Source organism: Lepidothrix coronata, unplaced genomic scaffold (assembly GCF_001604755.1).
Source record: "Lepidothrix coronata isolate B3197 unplaced genomic scaffold, Lepidothrix_coronata-1.0 Scaffold0, whole genome shotgun sequence".
In the NCBI taxonomy this organism is placed as follows: Eukaryota; Metazoa; Chordata; class Aves; order Passeriformes; family Pipridae; genus Lepidothrix; species Lepidothrix coronata.
In genome coordinates this window covers 7,729,417-7,745,246 of record NW_016690180.1, presented here as the reverse complement: position 1 = coordinate 7,745,246, position 15,830 = coordinate 7,729,417, and the positions used below count along the sequence as shown (strand labels likewise).

General features: G+C 42.4%; 1 protein-coding gene and 1 long non-coding RNA gene across 3 annotated transcripts in view; one reads left to right on the top strand and one right to left on the bottom strand.

The window, feature by feature from the left end:
- Window positions 1-1,476: 1,476 nt before the first annotated feature.
- LOC108493153 lies at window positions 1,477-5,035 on the bottom strand. The gene is made up of 3 exons (XR_001873381.1): window positions 4,952-5,035; window positions 3,724-3,885; window positions 1,477-1,571 (listed from the first exon to the last, which is right to left on the bottom strand). It is a non-coding gene; the product is annotated as an uncharacterized LOC108493153 (long non-coding RNA).
- Window positions 5,036-6,097: 1,062 nt separating this feature from the next.
- The window catches only part of SLAIN2 (SLAIN motif family member 2), a 37,441-nt gene continuing 27,708 nt past the window's right edge, over window positions 6,098-15,830 (top strand). For both annotated transcript variants that reach the window (XM_017803872.1, XM_017803864.1), the window contains exon 1: window positions 6,098-6,493. In XM_017803872.1, the coding sequence (XP_017659361.1) occupies window positions 6,132-6,493 (362 nt within the window). In that variant the 5' untranslated portion in view covers window positions 6,098-6,131. The remainder of the gene's footprint in view (window positions 6,494-15,830) is intronic.

Genomic DNA, 15,830 nt, shown 5'->3' with positions numbered 1-15,830 from the left:
TACTTTGCATTCTGAAGAAGATTTGGTGCTTTTTCCTGCTAAAAAAGGTGCAGAGAGAAAACTGTCTTAAGAACTTCTTGAATGCAATGAAGTCTTTTTCCTTCCAGCATTGGCTTGTTAATAAAGGCATGTTGAGAGAGCTCTCAGCAAATTCAGAAACTTTTTTTTGAATGACAGAAGAGAAGATTGCTTCATACAGGTGGAGACATATAAGGTTTCACTCAGTGTTACCCAAGTGAATGAAATCACTGCACTCTGCAAATGAACATTAATCATGTATCTTCTTGACAACAGAAAATCCTTTCCCAATGTTCTGAGACACTTCAGTTTCACCACAGCATTTTAAGTATGTTGAGCTCAGCAGTTTTTTCTAAAGAGCAACAAAGCTATTTCCAAGTGATGGATAAATGTGAAATACTGATAGCTAACTCCATGACAAAACTGACCTTGCATTTTTTAATGAACTATACATGCAGATATTCAAAAAATGGAAGAAGCAAAGGATACTAGGCCTGTGGAAAGTACTCAGATACCATGATGATGAGCTTAGTGTGAATATTCAAACATTATATGGGTTGTCCAGGCCCAGAAGGTGGTGGTCAGTAGCATGAAGTCTAGCTGGAGGTCAGTGACTAGTGCTGTGCCCCACAGGTCAATATTGGTCTACTCCTGTTCAATGTCTTCATTAATGACCTGGATCATGGGGCAGAGTGTACCCTCAGCAAGTCTGCCGATGACACCAAACTGGGAGGAGTGGCTGATAGACCAGAGGGTCATCCAGAGGGACCTTGACTGGCTGGAGAACCTCAAGAACTTCAACTAGGAGAAATGCAAAGTCCTGCAGCTGGGAAGGAACAACCCCCTGCACCAGTCTATGCTGGGGGCCACCCAGCTGGAAAGCAGCTTGGTAGAAAAGGGACTGAGGATCCTGGGGTGGACACCATGTTGAAGCTGAGCCAGCAACAAGTCCTTGCCATGAAGAAGGCAAGTGGTATCCTGGTCTGTGTTAGATAAAGTATTGCCAGCAGGCTGAGAGTGGGGATTATTCCCTCCTACTCAGAAGGCCAGGTGTGAGGCCACATCTGGAGTCCTGGGTGCAGTTCAGGGCTCCCTACAAGGGACACCTGGACATACCAGAGTCCAACAAAGAGCCACAAAGATCAAGGAACTGGAGCCTTTCTCCTGTGAGGAAAGGCTAAGAGTTGGGACTATTTAGCCTGGAGAAGGGAAGGTATGGAGGGTGGATCTTACTAGTTCATATAAATGCCTGAAGGGAGGGTGCAAAGAGGACGGAGACAGGTTATTTCCAGCAGAGCCCAGTGACAGGACCAGAGGCAGTGGGCACAAACTGAAATGCAGGAGGCTGCATCTGAACATCAGGAAACAATTTTGGTTTTACTGTGAGGGTGACTGAGTACTGGCACAGGATGTCCAGCAAGGTTGTGGAGTCTCCATCTTTGGAGATACTCAAAAGGTGCCTGGACACAGTCGACTAAGTGGTTTTGCTTGAGCAGGGGGCTTGAACCAGATGACCTCCAGAGGTCCCTTCCAACCTCAGCTAGTCTGTTATTCTGTGATACAAAATATTAATTACAATGATAACATTTGAAAAGAGTAATCAGTAAATTAATTATTAAAATTATAAAGGTTGAAGTACATACTTGTTCATACATTTTCTAGCCACATAGTATGGCATGAATACCTGCCTCATTAGGAATCTGTGCAGTATCCTAGAATTGCTCTGGCTCCAGAGCATAAAACACGTGTTTTAAGAAGGCTGTGGCCAAGATGTTAACATCTTTTTTCTGTGCAGAAAAAGAACAGGCATATAAATTCACGCCAAAGAGCTACACTTTATACTTGATGATACCAAAGATAGACGTGCTTTCAATGGCAGAACTTACTTGGAATTTTGCCTGCCTTTCAGGCAGGCTTGTAACTTGGTAAGAAGACTGATCTACTGATTGTGGGTCTCTCACCGATGATATTTTCAGCAGTAAATAGCTTTTAAAATTGTTTATAAATATTTTTAAGCATATTTACACACAGATGCCTTTATAAAGCTCACTGCTGTTTAGTTTCTAGAGGAAAGGTACTGACGATGTGTGCAGAGCCCCTGACTGTATTTTTGAGTTTCCAAATAACCTAAGTCAACTCTAAAGGCATAAATGTGTTGTTTCATGACTGCTGAGGCCAGATGTACTCAGAGATATCTTTTAAAAGTAACTGAAGTTACAATGTTGATTCTTTTAGTAGAACCAGACAAACAGTTTTGACACTAATTCTGACAGGGATATATTATGACAGGGGAATATTTCTTCCACTCTGTGTTCAATGTCTGCACATACTATACAGTAAAATGACAAATGATATTTTCTATTCTGTCAAAGGTTTAGATAAACACTGCCTAACACAAACATGTGTGGGCCTGCTGAACACCTTCTTTGAGAAGTCTGGCAGGCAACAACCCTTCTGCAGGAGAATAAACAAAGCTGCCTAAAAACCAGTCTAGTTTTCCAGGCGTGAAGTTAAATATTTGCTACAAATGTTAACTTCCCACCATGCATCTGCCTATCTTCATGTACTATTCCCCCTAAGGGATTGTTCTCTCAGGTGAAAAGTGAAATAAAAGTTTCAAAATCGGACAGTGTTACCAGATGTAAAGACAACAATTCAGCAAATCACAGCTGTGAGAAACTAACCACAGGGATGTCCATGCTAGGAAGCTCAAAGGCCTTTTGGTGGCCTTTTTCTAGGAACCACTTGTCAGAGGGATGTGTGCTGAATTACTTGAGTGATATGGGAGCCTTGCTTAGGCTTCTTTTCCTTTGGAGGGAATGCTCCTCATTTGCTCTCATCACATGTGTTAAGAGCCTGCCTCAAGTCAGAGAAGAGAAGCACCTATGCAGGTCCTGAGATGTGGAAAATACTGCTGCAGGTCCTGAGATGTGGAAAATACTGCTGCAGAAAGGCTGCTTTTCCCTTCCCTCTGTGTGTGTGTGGAAAAGACAGCATGGGTGCAAATTGCAGCTGTTCAGAAAAAAAATCTGCCAAAGATCTAATTTCACATGCAGAGGAACTTCTCTTGCTCTTGTGACACAACTGAAAGGTTTCATTTTTGTGGCATTACAATCAATCAATGTTATTTGTGTATAATCACCATGGGGCCTCTGCTCGGGTGTGGTCTCTCACATCTGGCCAGTGCAGGCTTGGAATCTGATGACTGAGAAGCTCAGGGGAGCCTGTTATTGACTTGTTATTTAATAGGACGCTTCTGGTCCAAGACTTGCTGCTCCTCAGTTCCCAGAACATGAGGACACTCAATGAGAAAGCAGGATCATGGTCTTTGTTATTCAACCATAGACCGTGGTGACTATTAAGCAGTTACTCCCTTTGTTCATCCCAACTGCCTTTTCTCTTTGTAAAAATAGCAGATGATTTGGCCGTTCTGAAACCTTTTTCTCACATTCCCCCCACCTCGTCCACACACCTATGGGGAGTGTATCTTGTAGGGAGAAAAAAGCTGCTGGGAGCAGAGTAATGGTGTCAGCAGGGGGCAGAAAGTTGGAGAAGGGAATCTGGGGGACAGACAGACCATAAAACGGGTTGGGGAAAGAGGAAGGGAGAAGGAAGAAAAAGAGGATGGAGGATGCAGGCAGCGCACTGACCACTGAAGAGCTCTCAGAGCATCACAGAGGAGACCCTTAAACATGACATAATCACCACAGCTGCAGTTTGGCAGCAGCTCCCAGAAGCTGTGTCTGTTTCTGGTCCTGGTCCTTCTCCACACTGCCTATGTCTCCTGGCAGAGCCCTTTGTCACAGCCCCACTTCACACTCTGTCACACTCCAGCTCCAGCCACCAGTCCCATCCTGATCCCAGTAGCTGCAGGATAGAAAGGATTAAACTTGTATTGCTACAATAAAAGCAAGATTAATGCAAGTGACTGAAGGTTTATTGTGCCACTGACATTTGGTCTGAGGAAGAATATTCTTAAAGAAGAATAAGAGTGCTATATTGCATGGTCCTGCTGTAAATGTTCTAATTTAAAATAAACTTTCCTGCATAGGTTAAGACCCACCAACCACTGAATTGTCAGCAGTGTCACTGAAATGTCAGTGTCACAGAAGATTCTTACTGTCAAAAACCTTTATAATGTTTTGTTTGCCTTTCGAAGGACTGTAAGTTCTGTTAATAAAGTAACTGTGCTCACAGAATATATCTGGATTTCTTTAAGACACTTGACTTTGTACCAAATTGTACAGACCTAAGAAAGAATGAGCTGGATTTACAAACTGGTTTACAGACCAGTCTCCAAGAGTTGCTACTGATGGTTATTAATCTGGTGAGCAGAGTACCAAAGGTCTCAGCTCATGGGCCAAAACTGTTTTTTAGTTTTATAGCTATGAGAATTATACAAAATCTGTGGCAAAGTCTACTGCTGATAAAAAAAGTTTCTTTTTTGCTAGCAGATAATGAAGACAGATTACCATAAGAGTAATTTAAATTGCTTTATTAAAAGATACCAGTATTTTAATACTTAAATACTTAAGGTGATATTGGTTTTGGGGAAACAATGACAGAAATTGTATTTATGGATCAAAGGCTTGGATTCTGGTGAGGACCTAACAGTAACAGTGGATAACTACATAACTACCCCAGCATAAACTCTTGAGTAATGCTGTACATACAGAGAATATAATCTTTGATTGTATAAGGGGAGAGTACTGCATAAGGCAAGGAATCGACCCCAGTCTTGTCCCCATCCATAAGGATGCTGTATGGCAGCAGCTCTAACACCCCAGCAGTCCGTGCACCATACCTAACACAACCCAAATCATTCGGAATTTACTGCCCCTAAGCTTTGCATCTTCTCAGCACACCTCACAGGTCTAAGCACCTCAGTCTTGTTTCCTTTCTTCCCTCCCTGAGCCTGGTAAATGCTACTCACTGCAGTGCCAGTCCCTGCAGAGCCCAGCCCTCCTCTGGCCCACGTGCTGGTTGCTTCCTCTTGCCAGCAAGTGCAGGCTCCAAAATGAAGCTGTTGAGTAGGTAGAGCTTAGGAAGAGGAAAAAACTTGTGAAGGGATGTCACAAAGGGCACTGTCTCTCAGTGGCATGGGGAAGTGGGATGCAGAGCATCCCCACAATGCCTGCAGATGAAGTTTGGAAACACAGTATGTTCCAAGACGCAAAATGTCCCAGGCAATTAGACAAGAGGCGAAGGGCAGAAACCGATGCACAGGATGTTCCATGTGAATACAAGGAAGAATTCTTTACTCTGTGAGGGACTGTGCACTGGAACAGCTTGCCCAGGGAGGTTGTGGAGTCTCCTATTCGGGAACTGTCTGGACACAATCCTGTGCAATGTGCTCCAGGATGACCCTGCTTCAGCAGGGAAGTTGGACCTGATAACCCCCTGTGGTCACTTCCAACCTTACCCATTCTGTAATTCTGTGTCAAACCCCCTAGCTCCACTAATTCCTTAAACCCAAAAGTGTAAGAGTCTTGCTATAGATAGCAAGGTCACATCAATTTTTAAATGATATGCATTTATTTATGTAACATGAAAGGCTCAAGCGATATTCAGTTCACGTATCTGTCACATAGGGCAGGCCCAACACCACCACCAGGGCCTTGGACAAGGGCACGCCTCGTATCATTTAGAACATTTTGGGAAGGTAACGCGGGGCTTCCCGTACAACTCCCTGTCTGGGATCTGCGGCCCCCACGACACGGACGGGAGGCGAGGCCAGGCAGGCCAGGCCAGGCCAGGCCAGGCTGTTCCGTCAGCAGCGAGACTGCCGAAGGAACCTCTCAGACAGCGCCAGGCGGGGGTGCGGCAGACCCTGCCCTGCTGGGCCCGAAACCGCCACCACCACAACTCGCCTCATCCCGTCTCGCCCCACCCAGGGAAGGGCGGCGCGGGGGGCGGTGCGAGCGGCGGCGGTTCCGGGGCCGTGCGGGGCGGCGCCCATGGCGGCGGCGGCCGGATGTGCGTCCTGCTCCCCGCCCCGGCCCCGGCCCTGCCCCGCCCCGGCCCGGCCCTGCCCCGCCGCGGCCGCCCGGCCGCGTAGACGGGGCGGCGCGGCCGCCTCTGCCCGCGCAGCCGCCGCTCTGCTGGCGGGCGCCATGGAGGACGTCGGCTCGGGCGTGAACGCGGACGCGGAGGTGCGGAAGCTGCAGGAGCTGGTGAAGAAGCTGGAGAAGCAGAACGAGCAGCTCCGCAGCCGCCACGGCGCCCTACCCGCCGCTCCCGCCAGCCCCAAGCGCCTGCCGAGTGCCGGGCCCTCCCCGCCCCCCCCCGTCGCCTCCCCGTCGCCCGACGGCCGCTGCCTCAGTCCCCGGGCCGCCGCCCGGCGCTCGCCCCCCGAGGAGCCCGGCGGCGGCGAGGGCGGCGGCGGCGGCGGCAATGGCCTCCTGGACGAGGCGGCGGTGCTCAGGCCAGAGGAGCTGGAGCGGCTGGCCGGCTGCGATGAGGACGAGACCGGCTGGTGAGGAGGGGGCCGGGTGGGGATGGGGCGGGGGCGCGCTGGTGAGAGGGCGGTCAGGGCTCCGCGTCCCTTTCCCTCGCCGCGCCTGGGAGGAAGGGGCCGTTTCCAGGCGCGTCCCTGGTGTCGGAGGGGGTCTCGGGGCTTTGTGTGCCGAGGCAGCCTCGCCTTTTGAGCTGGGTGAAGGGATTAATTAGCTCTCAGAGACGTACCGAAGCCTGCCGGGGAAGGGTGTCGTGCTCTGCACAGCACATCGCATCTCCCCGCAGGCCCGCGGCTCCGCGCTGCTGTTCGGCCGCGGTGGCAGCGTTACAGCGAGTCCCTCGGAGACCAGAGCGGCTCCAGTGCTGCCGCAGGATCAGCCCTCAGTGTTTCCGCGAGTTCAGGAGGTGTGGAGGCGTTGGGAAACTTGTGGGAAATTTCTTGGGTAGTTCAGAATTTGCCCACAGGTACTGTTACGCTTCAGATGTGTATCAGGCGTGTTTTATGCCTTGATTTCTTTCAGTTGTGAAGGCAGCAAGCGTAATACACTTTTTCATCTCATAAACGTGTTGCCCTTAGGTGTTCTCGTTTGTTGCTAATGATGTAGGACCACGGCTTCCCTTAGATGATTCGTCTTTTTAAATGGACTGCTTACCCTGCTGCTCCAGAAGAAACACCTGCAGGTGGCTGTTCTCCTTGTCATTATTACACTCGGATGAGCTTTCACTGAGAGTCAGGGTTTGCTCTCTCGAAACATCACGCTGTTGTCCAGCTGTCGTTTTGAAGTTTCCTATGACAGTTGTTGAGCTGCAGGAGAAATAGTGGGGAGGAGCACAGTGTCAACAGAGAAATGCAAGGGAAGCATGTACAGGGAGGAAAAGTGTAACACAAGCAATCTAACTTGGGGCAGAACTGGTTGTAGGTTGATCTAAAAGATCTTTGGAAGCAAACGTGCAGACAAATTTAAAAAACAAACAAAGATGTCTTTCAGATTTAGAAACGCCTTTAAAAATGCTGGAATGATTCCATGCATGAGCAATGTTTTAGTTGCTTAGGGAGGAGACAGTGTGTACACTTCCTTGGAGAAGTCATTTGCCTGACTTCCAGCCTGATCCACTGGAGAAGTATGAGAGCATAAGTTTATTCTCATCCAACGCTAAATTAACACAAGGCATCATCTCCCAAATGACAAGTCTGTGCAAGGCAGCTACTCTTATTTCTCAGTGTATGCCTTGTAATCTGCTGGCTTATAGCCCTTGATGGAAATAGAATATAGTAAATTTGCACAGTAAGTTTAGAATGGGATGGCTGAGTTTGTCAGTGTCATGAACTCTAGTGACAATGGACATTATAGCTTTATATGTTAATCCTAAATCATGGGCAGTATCTTGCATCTCTTCAGTGAGAGTTAATGTCATAACAGAGTGTGTGGTGACAGTGATGCCATAAGTGCTGTGTTTTTGTTGACACAGTTCTGGACACTGGTGGGGCAGCCGCAGTGCTGAGCACTGTTTTGCTGGGCACTGCTCTTGCTGGTGTCAGGTGTTTGGCATGTTACTCATGCTGCCAATTCTTGTGGCACCATCATGTTTCTGTGCAGGTTCTAGTCCTCAAAAGATAATAAAACTTAAATGCAGTCTTTTGCATGTCTTCATTTCTTTACTAGTGTTTTGGCAAGTATAATGCTAAAATATGTTTTAGCAACTAATTCAGTCTCATATGTGGGACACTGACTGAGACACAAACACACCTAGAAAAGAGTAGTTGTTAAAATTTACTTATTGTTGCACACATAACAAAATATGAATGCGTAATTAAAAAAAATTTTCTTTTCCTACTCTAGTTTAATATGCAGTTAATGATAAATGTGGTTTGGCTAGACTGACTGATGGTTTTTTTGTTCTAAACTGCTCAATAAAAATGGAAGTCAAGCTCCTGGAATTTCTGAACACCTTTTAATTCAACTATTGAGACACTAAGTACTTCAAAACCATTTTTGTTTCTTATGAAGGTAGGATGATTTTGGTTTTGTGCCTTTGATGAATGGAGGTAATTGCTCTAAACAAAGTTTGAAATTTTCAGAGGGCTAGTGGAGCAATCAAAAAGAAAGAAGCCTGTGAAGATAGGAGGGATGACGTGAGTAAGTGGATTTCACTTAAACTGTTTCATAAAGAACCTGCTCTTAAGGTCTTGGTTATGCAAGTTCTCTCAAAAAGTAATTGAATCAACTGAAAGGGTGAATGTACTTGATAAAATTTAAACCTAGTATGAACTCCTTCAGGTTCAAATGGATTTGAGTCACTACTGCTTAACCCAAAATCCTGTTTAAAATATAGGATTATACACTGTAAAAGTCAAAGATCACTTAGCAGCTGAGGAAATCTTTTGTGGAAACAAACTAAATTTAAATCATCGTTTGTGCGTAAAAAATTGATTAATCTTGCCTATTTTGCGTATCTGCATAGAGAAGCTTAGATTTGTCTTTACTTCTGATTTCAGAAGGACCTTGCTGTGGGTGATAATAGATGATAAAGGGTGCTGGCTTTCTCCGTTCTTTTCTCTGTTTTGTGTAATACAGACATTTTCATACTCCATTACAAAATGGTCTGCAGCGCTGTAATGGCAGAAGAAATAGTTTTCTTCACCGCAAAAATTACATTGCTTTACATTAATGCTCACATGAGATTAGTGGCTGTGAATTTAAGATGGAACACTTGATACTGTGACTGAAATTGATACTGGAATGTGACATGGTTTTTTAAATCTACATTTTGGAGTTTATCAGCTCATTTTTAGCTTTTAGTTCTTTAAATACATTTAGATAAATCTACACAGGACAGAAATGTAAAGTGAAAAAGTAGAGGAAAAGATAGAACTAGCTAAGAAGCAAAGGAACTTTGATACTGCTGCTTTAGTAGCAGCATTAGCTATTAAAACAGCATTGCAGTATTGGTGAAATTTGGGACTGTTTATTTTTTTGCTCGTTTGTTCTTCCTCACTGTTAAATCCAGATAGTTTTAAACATTTTAGCACATGAGACAATCTTCAAATTATGTGGTAAATTATTAACAATATTTCAGTGAATTTAGGTTGAGTTTCTTGTCCATATGCTTCTGAATCCTCTTTGATGTGCTGAAACTTTCTTCTTGATAGGGTTCCAAAGGTTTTAAATGGGCACATCGGCACCTGCATGCAGTACTGAGCTGTACCCAGTCCCATGGAGGCTTTGCTTTAGGCCTGCGAATTATTTCCTTAAGTTATCTGTGACTTTTGTAATCTATTTTATGAGTGTTCCTGTTTAGCTGTTCTTGAACCAGATTGGATCAAACTTAATTTTTTTCAAATTTCGATCTGAAGGGGTCTTTTCTTATTAATTAATTAAAAAGAAAAAAGGCCAGGAGAGGGGACTTCAGAGAAGTGGTATGTAGCTCCTTCCTTACCTGACTTGCTGGGTAAGATTGGGTGTGGATGTGTAGCATGTTTGAGACACCTGGGTAACAGCATGCAGGGTGGCTTCCTATGCTGCTTCTAAAAAGAGAGCTGTCTCAAGTTTATTGCAGGATAAATATGCACGTGGGCAATTACTGTAGATTAGTTAATGAGCTGTGAATCCACTGTAGGTTGCTTTGTGGTCATCTAGACTTTCTGAGATGAGTTCTTTTAAATGTGAGCAAAACATGCAGTGCTTTTCTTCAAAATTTACATGCAGCATGTGCATAAAAGAGCATAGAGCATGCTATGTATCTATTTTGTATGTGTAATTGCTCAGCAAACTTCAGGGCAGTTGTGTCTTCTTTCAATGGCAGTGCTGTAAAAACTAGCTTGGCACTTAACAGTTTTCGTGTCAGTGTCATGTCCAAAGTCTCCTTGGTAGGGCTGAAATAGCTGCCGGTTGACTGAGCTTGTTTACAAACAAAAGGCAGCTATTTTGTGTTTAAAATTAAATTATTGGTGAGCTGTTTATATTAACCTAGTAATTCAAAGTAATGGTTTCAGTGTTTTTTAAGATCTCAGATTGGTTGTGTATCCTGACTAGTTAAAATGGAAGGCACATACTTTTACTGTTATACTCACTCTCATTCTGCAGCTATTTCTAATTTGCACCTCTTTATAGTAGTTTATGTTTCTGTTCTAGCCATCCATTGTCTTTAGTTGGCTAAGTGGCTGTTTAGAGATACATGATTGTCATCTGTAATGATTGTCTTCCATCGTATTACTTGATGTCCCTTGGGGACTACCATTGTTTTGGAATCCTAGTTTACCATAGTGAGCTAGTAAAGTATAGCATGAATATTTTAGGATAGAGCTCCACCTGAATGAAATCCCACTGCTGAAATTACGTTGCAGCATTTCGTGTTCAACTGCTAAATTTCATTGTATTAATGTGGTTTAGGGCTCTTGGAAGTTGGACAGGTTCTAATCAATATCTGTGCCATGGTCTAGGTAAAAGAGAAACTGATGCTTTTCATTTCAGATAATGTCTTCACAAACTAGGAAGATAATATGAAAAGAAGCATGTAGAAGAACCAAGGATTACAGAAGTTGCCAGTTTAATCAAGTGAAACAACTGGTAACATCAAAAAATATTCAGTAATGTCTTTGAGATATCCGTGTTTATCGTGTAACCAATACTTGAGGACTGGAGGAAGAATCCTGAGGAAGAACGTTTTTCCATTTCTAACTTCTTGTGTGATATTTATAACTTTTAAACATTCTTGATATTTAGATATAATAAAAGCTTTGATACAAGTTTCTTTTACTGTCTTAATGATATTCCTGAAATTTACTTCATAATCATATCTTGTTTAGATATGATTCTTATTTCTACTACTTGTAGGTGTTGTTAGAATTCTCAAGCCTAGTCATTAAACAGAATTTTATCTTGAAACACATTTAATAGGACACAGAACTTCTCAGCTTTTCTCTGTTCCATGTAAGTATCAACAATGCCACATTAGAGCACATGTTTTAACAAATTCCTTATGAAAAGCTTCTTAGTGGACAGTTGGACAGTTTGTGTGACAATTCTAGGGAAGCTGCATGATGGTGTTTTTGAAGGCCCCATTTCCCATTCTGTGTCATGTCTTTCAGACAACATGTTCCTTTGGATGAGGAAATGAATCGTGCCTGTAATTTCCTATAACTAGCCAGGGCACAGCTAACTATCTTTAATTTTTGGGCACAGAAAGGTAGATGTGTTCCAAATTGCACTTTGCAATCTCTCAAATATTCTTAATTCTACTTAAAAATCGCATCAAGTAGCTGAGATGTGCTGCTTTAATATGAAGATTTGATGAGATTGTCGAAGCATTTTCGTAGTATTCACATCCTGGAGTTGATATGAATAGACCTGAAGTTTACTGTAACTGGTGCATCTCTGGGAACTAGAAGCATTCTTTGAAGTACATCTGAAAACTAGTAATTACAGGCTAAGTAATGTGTATGTCAGCCAGTTATAACTGTAGCATAGGAACTTCCTGGGGTGGGAGAGAAGGAAAATCTGTGGGCCAGATATGTGCAGTAATGTCACTTAATTTTTGGATTTTTTTTTTTTCTTTTGACCTCTTCTCTTTTGAAGAGATTCTCTTCAGATTTTTACCTGTTCATTCAAAATCCATTTTAAATTTTACTTATTTAAATTGCTTCAGGTAGGGTTTCCTGAAAGTTTTAGCTTGATCTAAAAGACTTTAGATTGACACTGTTGTGTTCAAAATGATCTGTTTCCAAGACTGCCCAGTATTATTGTCTCCTGATTTATTTATGTTCAGTAGCTTTTCATTGTGCAATTTCATTTTTGTATTTTAAAGGAAGTTATTACTGTTCTGTCCCTAGATTTCAACTTTTTCTCTTCCTCGTGTCTTCAGGTTTTTCATCCTGCTTTTGCCTGAATCATGTTTTGTCTGCTCTCATTTCATTACAGCTGTTGTAGCTGTCATTTGCTTAAAGCTAATGTAGCTAAAATAAATGAGCTCTAACTCAAGTTCTTTCCACTTGCCATCTTTCTAATTCAAATCTGTGACTTCATGTTCATTTGCATGTTTCTCCCTCACTCTTTTACTGAGCAGTAGAAGAATTTTGCTACCAAGACTCTTCCTTTCTTCCTGATTAGATTACTGGCTTCTGGTTTTATGCCTGTGGCAACTAGCCTCTTGTATTTTAATGCATGGGGAGGTGTTCCTCAAGTGAGGTAATCCCTACACAGATATTCCACTTCTACCACAGTGTCATGTCCTCTTTCTTCAAAGCCCTTTCCAACTCAGCTGCCCTAGTACAACATGCTACAGCTTGCCCTATTTGGCTGACATTATCGTATGTGCTTATAGTGACAGTAGTCTTTGTGCAGAAGCTCTGTCCTTTTCTGTGCCGCATCTTTCTGGAATTAATCAGTAGAGCCCCTGGCTGCTTTCAGCTTCAGGTTGGTGCTGCTGTGGCGTAGTTCACTAGTGACAGCCAAGGGAAGGAAGTATTACTGTGTGCAGCAGAATCATAGTGTCTGGGCTTCTTAATGCTGTTTCAAAATAGATCAAAGCTCCTGAGGATTGCTCCTTCTTTTTATATACTGTTTTCTTTTACTTGACCTTATGTCACTGGACTGTAGAGTCTTTACTCTCCTGTGGAGAATGGAGTGTAGGTTTCTGGTGTGTTAACATTTGTAGTATGGGTGGTAACTGTAGGTTGTCAGCTTCCTCAGTCGTTTTCAACTTCCTGTTTTGAGAAAGTGATTTATAGTGGTTAAAGATGTATGAAGTTATTCTGGTTGTCTTCAGTCTTGAAGTTGCTGTGCTGCCAATCTATGTTGTTGCATTGCTGTAGAATGCATTAACAGGTACAGAGGGATCTCTTCTGGAAAGCTCTTCAGCTAAGGAGGACCTATATCTTTTGGGTTAGACAGTAGTCTGACAAAGATGATCATTTAGCTGGATGAAGTTATTTGTGCATACTTCATAGTCTATGTTCTTTTTCTGTTCCTGCTGTTGGGAAGAGAGGAAGAAGTAGTAGAGGCATCACTGATTCTTAGCCTTGTCCTTGGTCCTTTTGGGTTTTTTTAAATCCAAATTAGGCAAAACAAGTAGAGTTAGGTCAGTCTCAAAACTTGACATTGGCTCTTCTTCATCAGATGGGAAATTAAGATCACTGCCTTGTAATGAGGCTTCATAATCGCATGATGTTCAAGAAACTGCCCTGAAAGAGCTGTTTTGTTACCACATCAATGTATATGTGCGTGTCATGAAGCAGTGGAGTTGCATGAAATATGTATATCCTGAAGTTCTGTCCTTTTTTGAAGTATAAGTTATGAAACAAAGGCTGTTAAAGGAAAAGCAGTTGACTGGAAAAAGGTGGGAGAATATGCAATATATGTTTAGTTAGAAAGGAAGGTGGAGAAGTGGGAGCTGTGTGAGCCTGGATTTGCTTCAATAAATAAACTACTTGTGAAAGAAATGCAACAGTTGGAAATTGCAGAAAAGAATGTGTTGAAGCTTAAACTACCAGGTGCAATTTTCATTAGAGCAATCTTGTAGGTTTGTTGAAGGTACTCCCTTGGTATGTCTCTCAAAGAGGACATGCACTTTAATGCCTTTTATACTGGGTATTACTGTGAGCACTTCAAATGCGCATGGAACTTCTCAAAGACAGCAAGGCACTTCAGCTATCCAGAGAGCTAGGAGGGAGTGTGGCCTGTACAGGACAAAAGTTGTCTTTGTTGCCTTTGACACTTCTTTGTGTTGTATAAACATACCTTAGGACAGAAAAGAGTATAGGCAAATAAATGCTAAAAGGACAGTAAATTCAGACTGTTAGAGAGATAGCAAATGTCAAACATTACTTTTTTACTGTATGGAGATAATTGCAGGAAGTACAGAAAATTTTGTAATTGTTTACACAGAACTGTAAAAATTAAGTTATTCTTGTTCTTTTCAAGGATCTTCAGGGCTATAAATATGTGATGGGCTTTCAGCTCTTCTTGTGGGCAGAGTGCCTGTGAAGATTGTTAGGATTTCTACAAAATAACATGATACTGGCCAGAGCATAAACCACTTGAACTACAGTAGGTGGCAGTGGCTATTTGCCTTGTTACAAACAGCTTCCTTTTTTGTTTGAAAACCTGGCAGCTAATAAAAATCTTGTTTCCTGTATTTGCAAGCATAGCTTGGTAATTCCAGTGTTTGAGGGCAGAGTGTTTCAGAGCGAACTCTAAACAAAGATCATGTTTTGGGTGAGATATTCGTGGTGGTTTTATAATTATGCTTCTTGGGAAGCTTTTTTAAGAAGTGAACTTAATGGTAGTAATTAAAAGAATAATCTTTTAAAGCTATTATAAAAGAAACAGTTCCGGTTCTAGAATTACAGAGGAAAGATCAGCTAATAATCTTGTAATGACAATAGTTGTGGGAAGTAACTCCTGTGTTGCCAATGTCATTGGCATAAAAGAAACAATTTTTTGCTGTCTATTTTGTAAGGAAACATGGCTGATTAGACTGTCAGATGTTTCTAAGTTACAGTGTGTGGCATACAGTCATATTCACTTGGAACATGAAGTCTGTCATTACTCCTAGAAGAAACACTCATTTAGCTGTTCTTGCATATGCGTAAGCTCTAGTTCTGGCTGTGCATCTTGCAATTCACTGTTGTCTTTGCTGAAGCACATTTCCAAGTTTGGTTCTAGTCCAAAGTAAGGCTTAAGCTTCCCTATTTTGAGTGTGTGATTAGTTCTGACTTTTCTTTTACTCTCTCTGTTGAAAGAGGAGACTTTTCAGCTAAATTTCTTGAGCCTTTAAACTGGAACACTACTTTCTTCAATCATGGAACGTTGATGTTAAAAGAAATTAATGGAGATGCTGACAGACAAAGGCTTCAGCATATCTTCAGAACAATATGATCTCATTGTTTCTCTCTACTCTATGTGCATTATCTCTTTTTCCTTGTTTCTGATGCTTGACTGTATGTATACCCTTTAGGGTAGAGATAGTCCTTTTGTTCTGTGTTTGAAGAAAATGAAAGGATCAGGTGGTAGGATATAAATCATAAATAAAAATAAAATGCTTATTGTTCAAGGCTACTGAAATAATAGTTGTGTTTTGTGCACTTTAGCACCGCTCCTTGGCTGTTAAGATGATAATTGCTTGCTACATCTTTGGTTAGGAAAACAACAGTTCTCTATTGCATAGTGCTTTATTTCCTTCTTTCAGGTGAATGTTACTTAAATCTGAAAAGATAATCCTGGTTAGTGCATTTATGTGATATAGTGAAATTGTGCTCTATCTCATATTGGCCTCATTAGCCACCAGCGTGCCTGTAATAAATGTGGATAGAGTCTTCCTTAATCTTCATTTGCGAAACCTACCCATGATGATGCATA